Source organism: Tiliqua scincoides, chromosome 2 (genome assembly GCF_035046505.1).
Source record: "Tiliqua scincoides isolate rTilSci1 chromosome 2, rTilSci1.hap2, whole genome shotgun sequence".
NCBI lineage: Eukaryota > Metazoa > Chordata > Lepidosauria > Squamata > Scincidae > Tiliqua > Tiliqua scincoides.
The window spans coordinates 242009076-242030683 of NC_089822.1; the positions used below are offsets into that span (position 1 = coordinate 242009076).

General features: G+C 44.7%; 1 protein-coding gene across 1 annotated transcript in view; it reads left to right on the top strand.

The window, feature by feature from the left end:
• The window catches only part of PRICKLE2 (prickle planar cell polarity protein 2), a 127206-nt gene that overhangs the window by 91897 nt on the left and 13701 nt on the right, over window positions 1-21608 (top strand). Inside the window, exon 7 of the mRNA XM_066616984.1 lies at window positions 4877-5740. Within this exon, the coding sequence (XP_066473081.1) occupies window positions 4877-5740 (864 nt within the window). The remainder of the gene's footprint in view (window positions 1-4876; window positions 5741-21608) is intronic.

A 21608-nucleotide genomic window follows, 5' to 3' on the forward strand; every position in this document is an offset into this window, starting at 1 on the left:
CTTGCAAGAGCTGGGGAACTAGCCTGTAGGACTTCAGCTTCCCCTAGGCTGAAGGACTGGCTGTTAGAAGGTGTGGTGGTGCCTACTGGGTCGTGCCTGTATTGAATTGTATTGGCAACCTTCAGTCTCGAAAGACTATGGTATCGCGCTCTGAAAGGTGGTTCTGGCACAGCGTCTAGTGTGGCTGAAAAGGCCAATCTGGGAGTGACAATCCCTTCCACACCGGGAGCAAGTGCAGTCTGTCCCTGGTCTGTCTCCCTGGCTATGGGCCTTCCTTCTTTGCCTCTTAGCCTCAGACTGTTGGCAAAGTGTCTCTTCAAACTGGGAAAGGCCATGCTGCACAGCCTGCCTCCAAGCGGACCGCTCAGAGGCCAGGGTTTCCCACTTGTTGAGGTCCATCCCTAAGGCCTTCAGATCCCTCTTGCAGATGTCCTTGTATCGCAGCTGTGGTCTACCTGTAGGGCGCTTTCCTTGCACGAGTTCTCCATAGAGGAGATCCTTTGGGATCCGGCCATCATCCATTCTCACGACATGACCAAGCCAACGCAGGCGTCTCTGTTTCAGCAGTGAATACATGCTAGGGATTCCAGCACGTTCCAGGACTGTGTTGTTTGGAACTTTGTCCTGCCAGGTGATGCCGAGGATGCGTCGGAGGCAGCGCATGTGGAAAGCGCTCAGTTTCCTCTCCTGTTATGAGCGAAGAGTCCATGACTCGCTGCAGTACAGAAGTGTACTCAGGACGCAAGCTCTGTAGACCTGGATCTTGGTATGTTCCGTCAGCTTCTTGTTGGACCAGACTCTCTTTGTGAGTCTGGAAAACGTGGTAGCTGCTTTACCGATGCGCTTGTTTAGCTCGGTATCGAGAGAAAGAGTGTCGGAGATCGTTGAGCCAAGGTACACAAAGTCATGGACAACCTCCAGTTCATGCTCAGAGATTGTAATGCAGGGAGGTGAGTCCACATCCTGAACCATGACCTGTGTTTTCTTCAGGCTGATTGTCAGTCCAAAATCTTGGCAGGCCTTGCTAAAACGATCCATGAGCTGCTGGAGATCTTTGGCAGAGTGGGTAGTGACAGCTGCATCGTCGGCAAAGAGGAAGTCACGCAGACATTTCAGCTGGACTTTGGATTTTGCTCTCAGTCTGGAGAGGTTGAAGAGCTTTCCGTCTGATCTGGTCCGGAGATAGATGCCTTCTGTTGCAGTTCCAAAGGCCTGCTTCAGCAGGACAGCGAAGAAAATCCCAAAGAAGGTTGGTGCAAGAACACAGCCCTGCTTCACTCCGCTTCGGATGTCAAAAGGGTCTGATGTGGAGCCATCGAAGACAACAGTGCCCTTCATGTCCTTGTGGAAAGATCTGATGATGCTGAGGAGCCTGGTGGACATCCGATCTTGGGGAGAATCTTGAAGAGGCCGTCTCTGCTGACCAGGTCGAAAGCCTTTGTGAGATCTATGAAGGCTATAAAGAGTGGCTGTCGTTGTTCCCTGCATTTCTCCTGCAGTTGTCTAAGGGAGAATACCATATCAGTGGTGGACCTGTTGGCTCGGAATCCACACTGCGATTCTGGATAGACGCTCTCTGCAAGTACCTGGAGCCTCTTTAGTGCAACTCGGGCAAACAGCTTTCCTACAACGCTAAGGAGAGAAATGCCGCGGTAGTTGTTGCAGTCACCCCTGTCACCTTTGTTCTTGTACAGCGTGATGATGTTTGCATCCCTCATGTCTTGAGGTACTCCACCTTCTCTCCAGCAGAGACAGAGGATTTCATGCAGCTCAGTGACGATGATCTCTTTGCAGCATTTTAGGACTTCAGCAGGGATGCTGTCTTTTCCAGGTGCCTTGCCAAAGGCAAGGGAGTCCAGGGCCACGTGAAGTTCTTCTAGGGTTGGTTCACTGTCAAGCTCTTCCAGCACAGGCAGGCACTCAATGTTGTTCAGTGCTTCTTCGGTGACTACATTTTCTCTGGAATATAGCTCAGAGTAGTGCTGCACCCAGCGTTCCATCTGCTGCGCCCGATCCTGGATGACCTCGCCTGTGGCAGACTTCAGAGGGGCAATTTTCCTCTGTGTTGGACCTAGGGCCTCTTCCAGCTCTAGATGGAACATAACCGGTAAACTGCTGCTTCCCGTGTTGTGCCGACGCAGTATGGCGAAGTTGGAGTGTCCTCTCCAGTGCCTGGGTAAAGAAGGTATGGAGGATAGGCTGTTACCCATGCAGCAAATCCCCCCTCTCCACGTCGCTGGAATGGTCCAATGGAAAGGCAGAAGCCAATACGGTTGGTTCCAGCGGCGTCGCAGGAGTTGCCAGAACGTGACTGTGTTCAGCCATGAACTGCCTAAGGGACTCCAGCTCCTGATTTTGCCTCGAGGTTGACTCCTGAAGCCTTTTCCACAACTGGATGTATCCACAAGGCAGTGGAGGTTTGAGGTCAGAGTTTCCTTCTCTTAGATGAGCTGCCTTCCTAGGCTGACGAGTCCCATCTACCCGCACGGCAATTTGCCCTGAGTACTTGTACACCCACCTATTTGGTGTTTGGCCAGTCAGGTGAATGTGTGCAAGAACTTGTATTCAGTGTTTGGCTTTTTGCCTAGGAACTATACTCTGCTGTATCCAGGAGTATTAAGACCCTTGACATAGTAGGTTACACAAGAACAAATTGGGAACATGCATTTCTGACTCCCTGGAATGTTTGACCTGTGAACTAGAACTGCTTAGGATCAGTCCATGAGTCCCTGGACTATGAAAAGCTGATGCAAAATAAGAAGACCTAGCACATTTCCTAGACTATACACAATCATGGATGCAGAATGCTAGGACATATGGTCAAGCAGAAGTTTGGAAGGAAAAAAAGGCGCTTTGCTCTCTTGCAGCTGGTAGTGATTGCCCATTCACAGACTATAGGCAGTGCTGGCTCCTATAAAATTTAGTCAATATTGAGATTGTCCATTTGGCCACTCTAGTTAAGCAGGGGTTTCTCCAGCTGCCAAGCACAGGTGCAACAGAGCTTTATTCTGGGTTATCTGTAAACTTAAAAAATCAGAGTTGATGCTTTAATGATTTAATGAGTTGTGATTTGGAGATTAGATTTAAAGTAATAGAGAACTGTTATCTGAAATAGCAATCTGAAATGGAATGCTTATAATAGGAAGATAAGAGGGGCTGTTTGAAATATAATGTGGAAATTTAGATTATTAAGTTATAAAGCTGTAAGTAATTAGAATGCTCGACTTTGCTCTCACTACATAATAAGAAGTATGTACTTTTAATGTATTTTTTAATGTTGTTTGTTTTTCCTTTTCTTTTTTATTGTGTTTTTCTTTCTTTTTCCTTTTTATTATTATAAATAAAACAAATGTAGAATTTTAAAAAATCAGAAATAGTTGCAAGTAGCCCCACCAGTGAAAAGTAAATATATCATCTGAGGAATGCAAATGTTATTTTGCACTTCATTCAGGCTCCAGAAATTGGATGACAAGGAGCCAGGCATAAACTCTTTGACCATTCGCACCTGAACATTTTGCTTTTCCTAGAAAGGGGTGAATATATGAGTTCTTATAGTTGACATTACTGTGGATGTACATGGGGTAGAAGAGGGGCTGTAGTTTAATTACATGCAGACAGATGGGGCAGTGTATTGCCCGGATATATTGCCCTTGTTTCAGGCTCTGAAAAATCATATGTGTGTTTTAAACACACACATAAATATATAAAAGCCTTCTGTGCATTCTTATAGTAATATATTAAACTAATGAATTCGTAATAGTAATCTAATTCTGAGAATTATTTAGTTACCTATGCTTAGTGTGGCTGGTCTTATGACTGTAATAAAGATTTATTACTACCTATGCTTAACTTATAGTTCTGATTTTGGGGGGAGGGAAACACCCGCTATAGATTGAATTGATTTAATCTGCCACTCAGAATTTGAATGTTTAGAACACAATATTGCTTCCTATAGATTTAATGCTGTGATACCAACATCCTGCATAGTCAGATGGTCTGAAATCTGCAGTAAAGAGATATTAAATCTTGCAATTGTAATAAGTTATGCAAATTGGACAGATTCAAACTGACACATTCAATTAGACATTTTAATGTTGTTTACAAAATTTGTCTAGGGGTTTATTTTTGCAGAATATCAATTTGTTCTGAATATTTTTTTCAACACAGATTAGAAATCGCACAGCATGCCAAGGTGGAAAGACCCAGTATAGAAAAATTCATTCCTCTGCCATATCCTGCCCTCCTATATGTACTGTCCTACCTGTAGGAATCTCCCCTCACTGACCTCCGCCCCCCCATCAGTAGTCCTTCTTCATGTGGAAAGCTTCAGTCACGAAAAGGCTTCATGTGCCTTGTGTACTTAAGGGATGGACTGGATCAGACCCCTAATGTTTAATGGCAGAGGAACAGGCAGGCGGGAATACAGGAACAGATCAGAGCTTATACAGAATAAAAATGTTAACTTCCCCTGACAGCTGAAAGACCTGTCCATTTCCCTTCTAGCGCAAAGGTTAATTTAGCTGAAACTGCAACCATATTTTCAGATTATTTTTATTCTGCAACAATGACTAGTGACCTACTTTTGGGGAAAATAACTGTAAAAATACAGATGCTAAGAATAGTGTGTCCAGCACCAGTTTTTGCATTGCAAAATTTATTTTTAAAGTCTTGTGGTCAGTATTTCTTGAGTGCAATTCGCTAGCACCCCGCATTACCAAGACTTTAGTGGTCACCAACTTCCCACATATTTGAATGGTGGCCCTCCATCCCACCTTCCTGTGCATCCTTGTCAAAGTGATAGTCTGGGTGCCTCCAGCCCTGTCCAGACAAGCAGGGTTGCATGGTAATTAATGGTATTTCTCTGCTTTATTCAAAGGCATTGATCAGGGTCAGATGACTTACGATGGCCAGCACTGGCACGCTACCGAAACCTGCTTTTGTTGCGCACAATGCAAGAAATCCCTTCTGGGACGACCGTTTCTGCCAAAGCAAGGGCAGATCTTCTGTTCGAGAGCGTGCAGCATGGGCGATGACCCTAATGGTTCCGACTCATCGGACTCTGCCTTCCAAAGTGCCAGAGCCAAGGAATCAAGACGTAGCGCCAAGATTGGCAAGAACAGGAACAAAGCAGAAGAGAATACCCTCGGTCAGAGCAGCCAACTGCAGGTGACCTCCAGCAGGCTTTCAGCGGACGTGGACCCCCTCTCCTTGCAGATGGACTTGCTGAGCTTATCCAGCCAAACCCCTAGTCTAAACAGGGACCACATATGGAGGAGCAGAGATGAACTCTACCACTATGGGAACAAAATGGAGCAGAGTCAGTCGCAAAGCCCTTTGCAGCTGCTCAGTCAGTGTAACATAAGGACTTCCTACAACCCAGGGCAGGCCCCAAGTGCTCAGCAGGATCCGTGGGGTAAACATTTCAGCAACCCAAAGAGAAGCTCCTCCTTGGCTATGAAAGGTCACAGTGGAAGTTTCATCCAGGAATGCAGAGAAGATTACTATTCAGGAAGGCTACGGTCACAGGAGAGTTACAGTGACATGTCCAACCAGAGCTTCAATGAAACCCGAGGGAGTTACAAGGTCTCCCAGTATGACCAGGAGGAAGATGCCAGCATGTCTGCTCAGCAGTGCCGAACCAGGCATCCAATCAATGCACTCAAGTTTACAGAGGAATTGACACCTACAGAGCAAACGCCACGGGGTTCAATGGAGTCCCTTGCTCTTTCCAATGCCACAGGTAAGCTCTTGTTATAAAATGTGGAGCTTTACTTGGCTTTGTGGGAATGAATGGGAAACATGAGATTCAGCTTCTGCTGGTGAAAGAGAAGAGCAACTTTCAGGCACTTCAGAAGGATGTTATACCTGGGAGAGAGAACCCCATCATGCTACAATTCCTAAATATAGGTTGAGCCTCATTATTCAAGTGGGTTCCTTTCCAAGCACTCACATGGATGGCAAAAAGCACACTATAGCAAATCAATTTAAAAAACAAGGTTTCTTTGCTCCAGTGATTTAAAAACAGCCTTGATGACCTTTGTGATGTAAGAGAAGAGTCATTAAGAAGACAATCCATCAATCAGTCCTCCGCTTCACTCAGCGCCTCCCTTCATCAATGCAAAGTGACCACCTTTCTTTCACCTGCTCAGGGCGAAGGGAGGGGTCGCCTGGAGAGAGAAGGATTGATGGATTGTCAGCCAGCTGCCCCCCCCCTCTTTCTCATTAAGGAGGCTGTTGTTAAAGAACTGTTCAGTTTTTTAAACTGATTTTAAAGAGATTCATTTTTCCCCTTCCCCAGGGATCAGCACATTCCTTCTCATTTGCAGGGGCCATTTGTGTTAAGTCAAATCCATGTATAAAAAATCTAAGTATAAATAGGCTGGACCTGTATTTCTAAAGCTGCTACAGTTGTTTCTTTAAAAAAAAAAAAAAAAAAAAACTTATTGGCTTGGGCTTTATCCAGAGCTGGATTAAATATTCTACCAGATACTGCTAAAGACTAGTTTCCTAGGCAAACAGAATAACTGAATGAAAATTCTCTTGCATGCCTGTCGTAGTAGCTGTGAGCCTGTTTCATATTCTCAAATGCTAGAACTAAACAAACAGTTCGAGGGAATGATACCCATTTGTTTTAGTGCCCTTAGAGCAGTGATTCCCAGACTGTGGGTCAGGACCCATTGGGTGTGTCACAACCTGATTTTGGGTGGGTTGCCAAAAAAAATGGTGATGGAAAGGTCAGATAACTAATTGCCTCAAGTCCGGAGGCTATTCAAAAATCATATACTGTAGCTGCTAATTATCTTGCAAAGATCTCAGCTCCTGCAGTTTGCAAGCATGTGCAGGTATAGGGAGAGAAATATTTGAGGGTCTTTTTTCTAGTTGTTATTACTTATAAATAAATAAATAATTTCTTTCTAGTTCTTCTTTTTTAAAAGTTTGGTAAACCCAGGTAGGTCCCAATAAAGTGTCTTTATAAATAAGTGGCTCCCACTGCTAAAAAGTTTGGGAACCACTGCCTTAGAGGAGTTTGTGGTGGAACAACGGGCTGCTACAACTGTGACACTTTTTTCTCTTCTGGCTGCATCTCTTCTGCAGCAAGACCCATGCATTTTATTTTAATTTTCTATTACACTCCACTCCCCATTCAGTCTGGGGTAGTTCCCAGTTGCTTAGGGAAGGCAGCTGAGAAAGAATGCCTGCATTAATATGTTAGGCAGGGCTGCAGGAACCTGAGACACCCAGCTGGATGGCTGCAATGAAGTATTTGAAAACATTCCGAAAATCTCTTCCTCATTATATGACAATGGAACAATAGCCTTGGTCTCTCTGATAATAGAACAGCAGTAGCCTGCCTGGAATGTAGAGCAGAATGGCTTTGCCATTTATACTGTAGCACTTTTCGGATGTGGCAACAGGAACCGGAGAAAATAACCTCTGTCTCACTGAAAGCTGGAGCAAGGTGAAAAGTCTGCAGTTTTAAAGCAGGGGAGCTCTGGTTGTCAAGTACGAAATGGGCTTCCCAAAGACAATAAAGACAAGTCAAGTTTCCAGTCAAGGCCCTAACTTTTCCTTGACTGTCTAATTCTTCCTTTGTGATATATTAGAGTTTGATATCCGTGTGGCAATCTTTGCTTTACGTTTGCAAGCTTCATGATACTCTGGGTCAATCTCATGGGGACTGTGGTCTAATGAAGACCTTTTCATCTAATCTGTGTGCCTTTCATGGCTAAGGACAACAGAGAACATTGGCAGAAGATCTCTCTGTCTTGAGTATAGCTTTATGCTCTTAGACACTTTGAATTTCACCCAGGCTCCTTCATGTCTTTTAATATGTATCTTGTTGTTTACTTCATTATCAGCAATGTTCGTTTATACAATGCCATCAGTGTACATGGAATTACTGATTTTCATAAGCAAAAATAAGTCCCTGCCTGCAAGAAGCTTACAGTAAACTCAACAATTGGGAAGACATAGATGCATAGATCTATGCATAGATCTGTGTTAGCATAGATGCAACTAAGGGTCCAGTCCTATCCAATTTTCCAGCACCGGTGCAGTTGCAATGCAGCCCCAAGGTAAAGGAACAAATGTTCCCATATCTTAAGGAGGCCTCTGTGACTGCTTCTCCACCAGTCACAGGCCCTAAGCCGTGCATGCCCCATTGGCACAGCTGCACCGGCACTGGAAAACTGGATAGGATTGAGCCCTAAGCTGGCGCCATATGGCTTATCAAATGTAATTTCTCAACATGAATATCCCTTCGAAATGTATTCTTTTTATCATGCATTTTTTTTATTTACTCTGTTGCTGTTAGCTATCTTGTGAGAAATTGGTCTGACAAATGGTATAGAAATGTTCAAAACAAAGTGTCTGAACATATAGATCTTATATTCCAATTGACTCTTCCTCCAGGGAAAACGTTAAGTTCAGAACCAAGAATTGCAAGTTTTGCCGAGATGTGGTTTTCAGATGGCTCTAGTTAGTTTATGAGAGGAAAGTTTCAGGTCAAACAGAATGCACAAACTGAGCAGTGAGGAGGGAAAAAAAAGAGGAGAGGCAATGGTTATATTTGCACGAGTGTGAGCAAATATAGTTGAAAGTTGGGGATGAGGATTAAAGGGCTAAGCCAGAAGCTCAAAAATGGAATCTGCTCTGCATAGTTTCATTCTCTTCCTTTCAAAAAGGGAACGCACATGCTCATGCCCCATGCCCATGCATACACACGCTCCCTCCCTGTTTCTGGGCACGCTTTTTCCCCCCAAAAATAACTAATAGTGCTAATGAAACCATTTCTCCATCCATTAAAAGAAAATTGTTAGTTCCTTTCCAATAGCTCTAAGGGGAAGGAATAGATTTTGCTATTGCTAAAGCTGGAGTGGTCAAGTATGGCTCTTAAATGGCTATTTTGGAAGACGGGAGGTGAATGATGTGCCATTAAGCTAGGGTGGCTGGATACATCTCTTGCAATAAGTCCCTTCCCTTCTTGGAAGAGAACTGACTGAAGGGCGAAGTTGCCTTCTCTCATCAATTTTCCTACGTGCTTTGGGCTTCTTCTGCCCTGAGGTGGCATCACTTGTGCATTTTCTTCCCAAAATAGCTGAGTTCCATTACTGTCAAATGGAAGCATCTTAAAGAGTAGCCATACCAGTTCCATGGAAGCTGATTGTAGCAGTGAGCTCTGGAATGGAATAGGCATCACACAGCAGCCACTGGAGACGACAGTCATGCTTGTTCTGAAAGGCACCCGTCAGAATTCAAGGGGGGGAAAAAACATACCAAAAGTTTCAACAATTGGTGGGGGAAAACACAAGAAGAATATTTTAGGAAGAGGTGTGCTGCTTTTTAGATAAGGTAGTTAAAGGCATTATCATTAAAGCATAATCAATTACAGGCGTCCCTTGTTATCCATGGGGGATAGGTTCCTGCTGCTACCACAGATACTCAAAACTGTGGATAGCAGCAAACCAGACTCAAACCCCCCCCTGCCTGGTTGCACTCATTACTCATCTCTCTCCTTTGCAAAGAGGGGGATTTTCCTTCCTTTTCACATTGGAACAGGAATCAAACATAACCATCCTGGACTGTAGCTGCTAGAGGAACACCACAGGAGGCAATATTGAGAATGCTAACAGGAAGTCCTCTCGCAGCCATGGGTCTAGGTTCTTGTTGTCTGCTCCCTGCTTCCCATTCCAAAGTGAAAGGAAGAAAAATCTCCTTGCTGTGTGTGTAGACTAACTCTTACTCTAAGCGCCAATTGACTGACAACATGAAGGCAACAATGTTTTGTCTCATTTCAAAGCATCCTAGCACTTGTGGGTCTACTACGACAATTCCAGTGTGGCAAATTCCAGAGTTCCTCTCCCTTTGATTTGACTCCAAGTGGAATTCTTTTATGTAGCGTGACTTTTGGTTTATTTCAAAACAATTCCTTTGGTGCTCTTTATCCTTTCCTTAAAGAAGAGCAAGAATCAATACCAGCTGCGCAGAAAAAGGATGTGTTTCCAGTCCAGGGGGACTGAAAAGTTGTCGTAACGAAAGGCTGGTGTGATTAAAAAGAGAAAAAAAATAAAACCAGCAACCTTTGAAAGTAGTCGCAGTTGTCTCACAGGCATCCTCTGTATGTTGCTTTAGCGTGTTGTGACTTAAAATATCCCCAACCTCCAAAGAGTCAGAAGATTATGGAATACAATCAAAGGCCTTTGAATTGGGCTTCTCTCCCCCCTCCTCAAATAACTTCAACAAAATTCCAAGCTCAATAATAAGAAACTACATTGTGGCAGAGAAAGGTTTGGAAGCTGAGTAAGGCACCATAAAGTGAGGTGGCTGGATGGAATCTTTAGTAGACAGACTCAGACTGTTCTAATTTGTTACATGGCTATTTCGGAACATTGTCATGGATCCCTGCAACGTGTCCGCCGGCCTGAATTTTGTTCATGGAAAACAATGGCCAAGTTGCAGTCTTAAAATCATTTACAGCTCATGATACATTTCTGACAACCTCCCCTGTGGAACATGCTGTCCACAGCCAGAGACAGTAGGTCATTGAATCTGGAGAAAATGTAGGGCAATCCCTGCAAAACCATGAATGTTACAAAGTGTTAAACAGGCACAGCTTAGCAGAAGCAATCACATTGGTTGCAGAATAGGCACTGTGCCAGAATTAGACTTGTATCTGGGGAGAATTTGGTTTCCCTTTAGCCAAGTGTCCTTCAAGTTATCAGATGACCAAACTAACCTTATACTGCTAAGAACCTTTTCTTTGGAAATCCTTATCTGGGGAACCTGAGCTAGGAAAACAACAAGTGTTGTTACCTTCTCGCTACTCTCTTAGTGCCTCTTGCTCAGCAACCTCTTCCCCATCAAATTCTTCCCTCTTGTATTCCTTCTTGAAAAAACTAGCATCTGCATGTTTTCCAAAAACCAAGTTTATTAAAAAAAAAAAAAAACTGATTTAATGTTTTTAGTCCTGATGTAAGTATAGGTTAATCCTGTAGTGATATTCCTCTGAATACCAATTGCAGGGGGTGTAATGGCGGGGAACATCCGTGTTTGTGAGGTTCCCCAAGGCAGCTGGTGGGACCCACTTTGAGAAACAGGATGTTGGACTAGATGGATCTTTGGCCTGATACAGCAGGGCTTTTTATGTTCTTAGTTGCATGATCAGATTGAGACCCTAACCCTTTAAGTTAGGATTCAATGGCTGCTGTTACCACTAACCCATCCCCTTTCTTCACCCATCCGTCCCCTGCCATTGCTTTGTTCCATCCTCCTTGCCTCTATCACTGCTGCCCTCCCACCAGCCCTCTGCCTCCCTTGCCACCTTCAGCAGCAGTGTCCAGTTGCTCTAAAGCAGGGGTGCCCAAACCCCGGCCCTGGGGCCACTTGTGACCCTTGACGCCTCTCAGTGCGGCCCTCAGGGAGCCCTCAGTCTCCAATGAGCCTCTGGCCCTCTGGAGATTTATTGGAACCCTGCCCCAACGCAACTGCTCTCAGCATGAGGGTGACTTTTTGACCTCTCGCATGAGCTGTGGGATGAGGGCTCCCTCCACTGCTTGTTGTTTCACGTCTGTGATGCAGTAGTGGCAGCAAAGGAAAGGCCAGCCTTGCTTTGTGCAAGGGCTTTTATAGGCCTTGAGCTATTGCAGGACCTTCATTCAGTCATATAAGTTCATCTTTAATATAATCATTTATGTAAACGTATGTAAATTTATTCAATTTTTAAATGTAAATTAATTCTCCCCCCCCCTCCGGCCCCCGACACAATGTCAGAGAGATGATATGGCCCTCCTGCCAAAAACTTTGGACACCCCTGCTCTAGAACATGCAGAAAGGCTCTGTCCTTCCTGGTGGCGCTCTAGCAACGTGCATCTTGATGCGCTGCCGGACTGTGCATCTTTTACAACTGGCACTGACTGCTTTATGGCAGTCCACATTAGTGGAACATGTATTCCACTGCCACCCACCCTTTAGGAAGTTAATAAAAATTGAATTTAATTTTTAAAAATTGTGTTAATACATCATAATTAAATTTAATAAAAATAAATAAAAGATTCTCCCTCAACACTGGCCTGTTCCCAATGGACTCTAGATTACTTTGGTTGCTTTTCTGCCTTCAGCCAATTCTTTGTCAGCTCACGGCACTGCAGGAGTCAGCATAAAACTCATTTCTTTTTCATCTTCAGAATGACTTGGCCTTGATTTTTTTTTTCTTTTTTTACTTTGTAAGTGTTTAGTTCTGAAACCCCCTGCAAAGCAAATGCTTTCAAGCAAATATTTTCACAAATCAAAAGCAGCCCACAGGGCTTATTTGCTGCAGAACAGATTTTACACATCTCTTAACTGCCACTTAGATAAGTAACACTTAGTACACAGATTGGGTCATTCTCATAAGCTAGGCATGCAGTTTTCACAAGCAAGGCTGGTTGTACCGCTGACAAAGTCTGGCCTTCCTTGCTAAAGATCTAAAACAAACTCCCTTGGAATTACTGTCCTTTCAAGTTCACTGACTCATATGAAATACGCATTCTTATAATAGATTATTACCACCCATTTATAAATAGAATTACTGTGACTTTGGCTGCAATCCTATGCCCACTTTCCAGGGAGTAAGCCATACTGAACACAATGGAACTTACTTCTGAGTAGACATGCACAAGCTTGCACTTTTTATTATTATGATTGCTGATGATTATTATTATAAAAGGATTTGGAATATTTTAGTCACATTGTTGACAACACTTATATGTTAATATCTGATGGGTTCCTTAATAGCAAGTGTACTCTTCGCCATAGGAGAAAATAACTAAGTAAGAGCCCGCGGCTTTGTGCTGCCACGCACTGTTGCAAACGTGCCATAAGGTGCATTTGCGAGCCTCACCACCAGGCTACCGCCCGTGCTAGTCCAGCGCCAGCCAGCCGGTGCTGGGCTAGTGTGGGGTGGGCACCCAGCCTCAGCGCCCTACGCGAACGCCTTTAATAATAATAATAAAACTTTATTTTTATCCCGCCCTTCTCCCAAAAAGGGACCCAGATACCTTTTGGTTGGCGGTAAAGTGAGTAGCCCCATTGTGGGGCTGCTTACCTTACCTGGGAGAAGGGGACAAAAGTCACCCATGGTAGCCCATGGCGTGCAGGAGCCAGCGGCAGCCATTCTCGGTGCTGCCGAGGCTGGGCACCCCGAACAGCTCAGGATTGGGCTGCCCATCTAGAGTAAGTCTATTTTATGTGGGCAAATGAGTGCCTGTGATTAAGGAATCATGAGAAAATACAGCTTGGAATTCCTATCTCTAAGTCACTCTCCCTGTGTTGATTCTATGATGTGGAATCTGTGGGTTGGTTGCACATTGATGCATAGCTAACAGGCAGGCCAGTCCTACCCTGTGCGTCAGATGTACATTGGTGCAGTGGCACTGTTAAAATGATGCATAAATGATACTCTTCTACTACACTGGTTTGCAAGTCTGCTTTTCTTTTACTAGGTTGAACCTAGTAGTGAATGAACTCTCATTTAGTTTGCAGACTGCCAAGTACCTTCCAGGTCAAACTCAGCCTCTAATCTTGCAGCATTTGGAACTGATTCTGAAGGTGCTCAATTCAGTGTTATCGCCCCCCCACTGGACTGCTCCTCTTACTCAGCTGACCAACTTACTGTGGCAAGGGGAGAAAACTGTTTCTGGGGAGGTCTGGATGCTCCAACATTCCCAATTTAACCGTACTAGTACTGTAACTGCATTTCCCATAATTTCTGGTGGCCCTGAACATTTCTGAGTGAGGATGTGGATGCCACTGGACGCAGAAAAACCTTATCACACTTGGATGCCTGCTTCAGTGCACCCATCTCCTTACTCCAGGCTGCCTTTGCAGCCGTTTGCTTGACCTTCGAAGGAGCCACTTCAAGCAGAGAGGCTATGGCAAGCCTAGGTTTGACTCCACAGGCTGGCTGTGTAGATATAGCTGCCCCTCCCCTTCAGCCATAAAGCACTATCTGAAGAAGAGAGTATATATGGTTGGCTGTGCAGCTCCTGCCATAAGAACATAAGAACAGCCCCACTGGATCAGGCCATAGGCCCATCTAGTCCAGCTTCCTGTATCTCACAGCAGCCCACCAAATGCCCCAGGGAGCACACCAGATAACAAGAGACCTCATCCTGGTGCCCTCCCTTGCCATGACTTCAGGGTAAAAGGGTTATGTGCATGATGTTGCCCTCCCTTCAGCCACCACAGTAAGCTCGTCAGGCTCATATTATGAATATGGCAAAATATGTTCATCCTCTGGGCACTCAAACCCCTGTTCTAGCATCAGGGCTGAAAAGGTAGAAAGTTTTCTCCCTCTCTCCTTCAGCCTCCAGATGAAAAAGGGAAAATCAGGCTCAGACCTTCAAGGCCAATTCCCAACCTCCAGCAACCCTCGTTTAAAGAGTTCTTTAGGAGAGGAGTGAAATTGGACTCACAGAGGCGGCACAACTGTTGTTTCCAAAATCCACTTCAGTCTCATCTCTTACCCTGTTTTGGTACCCAAAACTTCCATATACTGGGCACTCACTTTGCTAACAGAAGAAGTGAAAAATGTCTTGGATTCTGAGAATCAGAGGAGGAAAAAAACTGAGAGGAAAGATACATTCATTTTCCACTGCTGAATGGAACCAGCCTCTTCTCAGTGGGGAAAACCAAATGCTGTTCTTCCGCTAAGATCAGATGTGGGCAGCTGTAGAGAAATTCCACTCCCTTCACTGCCTGTCCCAAAATGCGGTGTCCAAAAGAGTAGGCTTGCAACATTTTTTTTCTGCTTCATGCAGTTCCTGTCTGTCTGCCTTCCCTGCTGGGCTTTGCTTTTGCTCAGCAGATGAGGTGTTGAAATTTTAAAAGACTTCTGCACTTAAGTTCTTCAGAAACTAGGGAGTGCCTTGTTTTCCGTTGCTGGCAGGGGTACAAATGACAAAGCCACAAGGTGAGTTGGAGGAGGTGGCTCATGGTAGCATGCATGGGGTTGAATCCCAGCAAAATCTGGCATTCTGAAAAGCTTCTGAACGACTTCTGCAGGGAACAAAGCTTGCACTGCTGAGACCTTAAGACTGCAGTTCTTTTTGGGAAAGGAGAGCTGTTCCTTCCCCTTCCATCAAGCTTAATTTCCTTGGGAAGAGAGCATTGTGCAAGTCTTCTCTACAAGCACTCTCCTCTACAAGCACTCTTATAAAAAGATTTGGAAGTATTGAGTAGGGCTGTGCTAAATTTTCTCTATTTCAATTTTCAGGTCAGTTTTTGTTGGGTAGAAATTTTCCTCCTAAGCACTTTGGGTGAATATCCAAAGAACACTGTGTGACTATTCAAAGTTTTCAAAGATCTCTGCCAGTGCTACTACTTACTTCTCTTTATTAGATATGGGTGATCCCACCTAATAAGGGGTCACGTGTTATAGGACGGTTTCACAATGGTTTCATAGCTAAACAGATTTGATTACTGACAACATCACCAAGGTCAAATGAAGACAATTGAAAGTAAGAGCAAGTGAGGTGCAGAGCACATGATCAGCCATGGTTGCAAGAAGTGCCAAATGAGTGGTGTTGGCACTTCAAAAATGCTTGCAAGGAACTGTGAACAGTTTCATCTCAGCCCTAGTGCTAAATAACTAACTGCTACAATTTGGTTAAGCAAGATTTGAGTGCAGAAGCTTTCGTCAAAATGTAACCTCGATTGATCATCGGGTATTATCCCACTGCCAGAGGCAGAGACATTTGATCTCTCCTCCTGCAGCCCTTCTATTCATCAGTGGCCTGATTTTCACATCACATTTTGAGCAGCTAAAATTGCAACAACGTGATTTTCCACTATCAATTCAGTGTGGTCAATATTTTGTATGAACCCACTGCATGCTGAGAGCAGCTCAGCAATCTGCCAGGGCAATCTTTGTGGGAAATGTTGACTCTTACCCCATAAATACAGTATGGAACAAAAATATTCAGCATATAAAACTGACATAGCAGAATCATCTCACTGATAACTTTGTTACGTATATTGAAAAGTAATGGGAAAAGCAGGCAAGTTCTACTGTAAGATTCCCGGAAAGGAGGTGGCAGCCCCCATTGCTTTTCCTCTTGCTGTAAATTATTTTGCAGTGCTTAATTTCAAGAAAAAGAAAAGTCACCGTTCAGGTCTTAAGTCCCCATTGGAAGGGGGTTTAGTTCTTGATTCAATAAGAAGGTGCCACCTTTGTGTTGCTATGGGAAGACTCTTCCTTTTGTTGCTGAGCCTCAGCTGAGCCTCAGAGACTGGTGGCATTCATAGAATGCTTTCCAGATGTCCTTGGGGTTTGTCCCTCTCATATGGAAGGAGGTGGCCCTTGAGATACATTAAAGTCCTCAGACAGTGGTTCCCAAACTCTGATCTGTGGCTCCCTGGGGAACTGTGGAAATCATCCAGGAGAGCCGTGGCATCCTCAAGAAAACCTGCCACCTATTTCAGAGTATAGGAATGTAGCCCTAACAGGGAGCTGTGGCTAATGGCCCAGCAGGTAGAACTGCCAGTCAAAAAAGTTTGGGAACCACTGACCTAAGACATAAAGGTCTTTAAAGGTCAAGACCAGCACTTGAATTGTGCCCAGAAATGAAGTGGCAGCAGAGAAGTGGTCCAAAAGACTCAGATTTCCTTGCCCTCATCACTATACAGGCCGCTAGTACTTTGCACTAACTGCGGTCTTCAAAGGCAGCTGAAGAGCACACTTCAGTAATCCAGCCTGGATATATGGCACACTGTGATCAGATCTGAACAATTCAGGGAACTGACACAACTCAAAATTTAGGTTAACCTCCTCTGCTTTTCTTGCTTCCCTTGCCAGTCCCTTCCCTGTGGGTGGAAAAAGTCATAACTGGAGTAAGGAAGGGAGGTAATAAATAGAGATGTGCTCAATTGGCTAGTAATATTGCACAAAGTATCACTGCCTGCCAGAGATCATGGATCAGCTGGGCTTTCCAAGTATTCTTGTTGGAAAGCCCACTTAAAGTTTATTGAACATTTGACAGGAACAGTGAACAATTCCAATTGATTTTTAGGATAAGGAAGATGAAGCTTGCACAACTCTTGTCTGGAACCCTTTCCACATGATTTCTGCTGTGTGGTTTCCGTAGCAAGCAGAGAAAGACGCCCTGTATCTGGTCAGAGTGACTGAGCATAATTTCATATGTGTTAAGGCTGAGCTAGTGTTCCATAAACCAAAGCTGAGCCCCAGCACAGATCAAGCCCCTGCTTTTTGTCATGTAAAATCCCAAATTCAGCAGAGATCCTTAATTCCTCAGGACAATAGAAACCGGGGATCTGGTTTTCAGAAACCTCACTGCCGGAGGCTGTGGAGTAACACACGGACAAAATTAGCTCTCTTCCTCTAGCACCCACAAACAAGAGCTATTAAAGCAAGAGAAATGTTTGTTCCTCTTCTTTATTTTACAAGCATGGAGAGGAATGTGTGACTGCCCTGATAGATGTGGTCTCTGCTGAGACAGCAGTAGCCGCCTGCTGGCACTTAAAAGGCACAGGCCCTTTTTTTATTGTTGGGGAGAAAAGCGTTTTTAAAGAAGACAAAAGGTCTGTGCAGGCAGCAACCTACACACACCCCTTTTTGCAGCAATGTTAGTCCCATCTCTTCCCTTTTGATCAGCCATAGTGCCTTGATATGCTGCACCCCCGGCAAAATGTCAGCTGCAAGAGGAGGGAATGTGCTGCCGAATTTAGCTGTAGGCATTTATACAGCAGCGGCCAGTCCTAATAACTCACAAGCATGCCATCACCATGCCCTGGAAATCCACTAAGATTCTATGGTACTTATGGCTGAGCCCAGAACAATTCCTTGACTATGCCTCACATGTCCATTCCATACCATAATGGGACATTCTCTGAGGCTGCTTTGTAGCTGTGAAACGCCTCCCCTCCCCCTTGGCAGCTGATCAGTATCCAGTCCTAATTATTTTAGAAAGTGCTGAAAGGTGCTTCTGGTTTCATTGATGGAATACCAGCAGAAGGACGGGAGCGGCCCCTGTGCACAGTGGTGGGGTGGGGAAGCCCAACCCTACACCAGTAGGATAGCAAGAGAGGTGAAACAGGAACAGGGCAAAGACGGGGGCTTGACAGAGGTGGGATGAGTGGTATCTGGTATGGGCGACTTGTGCCAGATGCTGTTCCCTCTGATAGTAGCTGGCCCATTCTCTTTGTGTTCTCAGACTTGTGCTAGCTAAAGAGCTAGCACAGGCCTGAGGAGGCCCATAAGAGACCATGGCATGGTGGAGTGGAGTGAAGTAGAACTTTGCTGTACTTCCTTTGCTGTTCCCTTCATGTCATCACACACACACACCCCTGCAAGATACAGCTGAAACCTCCTTGGTGCTGGATAGGATGAGGCTGTTAATCATACATTTTGTACATAAGTAGATCCATTCATCCCTAGTGTAGGTTGGTTACGCTCAGCATGACCAGCAGGTGGTTGGCATTATGGAGATGATAAGCTGAGATGAGCAAGAAGAAAAACAGGGCAGAGAGACATAGGGATGGAGCCAGTCTTTCCAGTATCCCTACCCTTTGCTTTGATCCTGATGGTGGCAGCTCTCCTCCCACCCAACTCTGTGGTGCTTTTGCTGTCAGTCGAGCCATCTTGGCTTGCGTTTCTGTCTCCGTATTTAGGCCAAAATAAAAGCAGACTAGCTGGCAGTAATACAAGGGGACCTAAGAGACAGAATAGGACCAGCAAAGAGTGTTATGAAAGCTGATGATACAGTACAGAATCCTCATTGTTGGTGCAATGCTATGGCTCTTGGATTAGTTCTCTGAACAAGTGGGATTCCTCTGTGTAGGAAGAAAGAAAATACTGGATAACATTGCTGAGCCTTCATAATATTCCTGTTTTTCTTCCTATGCTATTTTCTGCTGAATTGTACACTTATTTTGTTCTGTGTGTATGCATTTGTTGCACTCCACTTCCCAGTAAATCTGGCAATCCCTGGATATATATTTATAAAATATCCTCTTTTTTCTTTTGCCATCAAACTCAAAAGCAGCATAGAAAATGCCCAGATGCGATCAACAGTATTGCCCTTATTGATATTTGTAATTGCCCAATTTCCACAGCGTGTTGTCTGAAAAAAGCACATTCTCAGAAAACTAACCAGAGGGCTAGTAGAGCCATAGTAGTAGAGTTCTTGTTTTTCATGCATAAGACCCCAGTTTTAAGCCTTTGGTAGGATCAGGAAAGCCTCCCTTCTGAAACCCTGGAGAGCTTATGCCAGTCAGTGTAGACCAGTGGTATCTAACCCATGGTCCAAGGACCACAGATGGTGCACAGGAGGTGGTCCACAAGCTGGCTGGGCCTGGCAGTTTACAGGTGAGTGGAATGCCACACACTTGTCGCCTTGTTGGCGCTATTTGGGCCCTTCCTTGGATGTGATTGGCTCGTAACTAGGCCATTCCAGCAGCCATAGGTGATGGCATAATGATGTCATCATGCCATTCTCAACTCTCAGTACAGCTGTGCACTCAACGGTCCACAATAGACCCAAGTGCAGGCATGGCTAGTCTGCGTTTTCCAAAAGGTAGGGAACCACTTGTGTAGATAATACTGAGCAAGATGGATCCATGGTCTGACCCAGCTTAACACCACTTCATATGTTCATAAAGGACCAGGACTGCCTATGTGAGCAAAGTACCACAGATACTCGTCTATAAGGTGAGAAATTTTTACCAAAAATCCAATGTAGACCATTTCCTCATCCTATCTGTGGATCAATCAGGGGGTTGTGGCAGTTTCAGGGGTGTTGCAGCAGCCAGGAGAAGCCCAGAGGAGCGAGAGGCAGGAGCTCACCCTGTGCAATGTCACGCTCTGGCTGGCCATGCTTTACCTCTCTCAAAAAGCTCCCTCCTGCAGGGAGACACTTTGCAGCTAACCAGTATGTGACTCTGCAGGCAGGAAGGCAAGCTGCTACTGGGTCTTAAAGCCTACCATCTATGAACTCAGTACAACTGCAAATCAGAAAAAAATTCCCCTTGCTTCCTCTCTCCTCCCTCCCTTAGGTCTGTTCCATTACAAAGAAGGGTGGAAATGGCACACAGTACTGCATAAGTACCTTGTTAATGTCTTCAAAAACAGTGACCAAGTTCAGATTCTTTCCCCTCTTTCAATCAGGCTCCAGGGCAAGCTGCAGCTCCTCCTCACAAGTATCTTTCCCTAAGTTTCCCCCAACTTATCCAAAGGTCTTGGAACATTCCATGATTTTTGACTGAAAACCTGCCCTTACCTTATCTGTGAGATTGCCTTATAGGCGAGTACGGTAGAGACTGCCAAGTATGGAAGAACTCAGCCCTTGGATATGACCTATTGAGATGGAATGCCATCAAGCCCCTACTTATCCCTCCTCAAGATGAACCGTATTTGCCAGGGTTCTATCAGTCTTCCGTGCAGCACTGCATATGACTGAGAGAAGGAATGGCAACTCACTAATCTGATCTTAATACATATGGACAGAAGAGGCATCTAATATTGTAAATGCACTTTCCTATCAGATTCAAGTCTGACCCAGGAGCCAGACTTGAAATGGCTAGGAGCCACACATGGCTGGAAAACCACAGCTTGGCCATTTCTATTTTAGCCCGTGGCTAAAAAGCAGCATAGTGATAGTCACTCTTTGCAAGCATAGCATGCACAAATGACACAGTCCATGCACTGAAATCACTGGAGCGCTGTCATGATCGTGGCAGATGAAGTCAAGAATAAACTCAGCTTGACTGTGTCCCTGGTTCTTTTACAAGGTTCCTGGCTTTTCACTTGCTGACTTGTTTACTTTTAGCTGTTTTCATTTTAAGTAGCTTTTCTTTTTTATTTCTGCAAATTCTAAGGCTGCTCTGAAATGAAGCAATGATCTGGTGTGAACGAGACATGAGCAGACCAACTTAAAAAGAAAAACATAAAATGAAAACCTTAGGGTAGCATTTCAAATAAATCATGGAACATACAGGATTGTACAGCAAGTTGGAATCTTGCCGCTTAGGGCTGGGAAGAAGACAGAGTTTTTATTTTGTATAATGTCTGCACAGCTTCTCTTGAGCAAAGAGAATTTGTAGTATGGTGTCTTTGGAATGTGACATGACAGCCCTACCCAGTATATTGGCAGTGGTAGTGCAGGGAGTGCAAGCAGACTCTTGCTATCCACCACATATCATCTGATAATCCCATCAGTCTCTATTAAATTGTTTTACACTCAGTTCTCATTATCCACTAGGGTTAGGTACCTGGAAAACCTAGTGGATACTGTATTAGCATATACTGAATCACCTATGGGGAAAATAGGGTCGGGTTCCAGGAGACCCCCTTCACCATGCAACTTTGGTGAAGTTGAACTTTAGGAACCTGAATCTTGAAGTGTATGGGGCTGGGTGATAGCAAAGGCTTATCAACATCTCCAGCATCTGATGCTTCTGGCTCCACACTGGTTATCCCTCAACTCGTTGAAAGTTACAGGCCCAGCAACATTACCTCAGAATTCAGCAGTGGACGGGATTGCTTCAGCAATCCTCTTCCTCCACCTGTGTCTTGGCTCCTTCCATGGGCTTGACCCCCCTGCAGCCAGGTAGTCTTC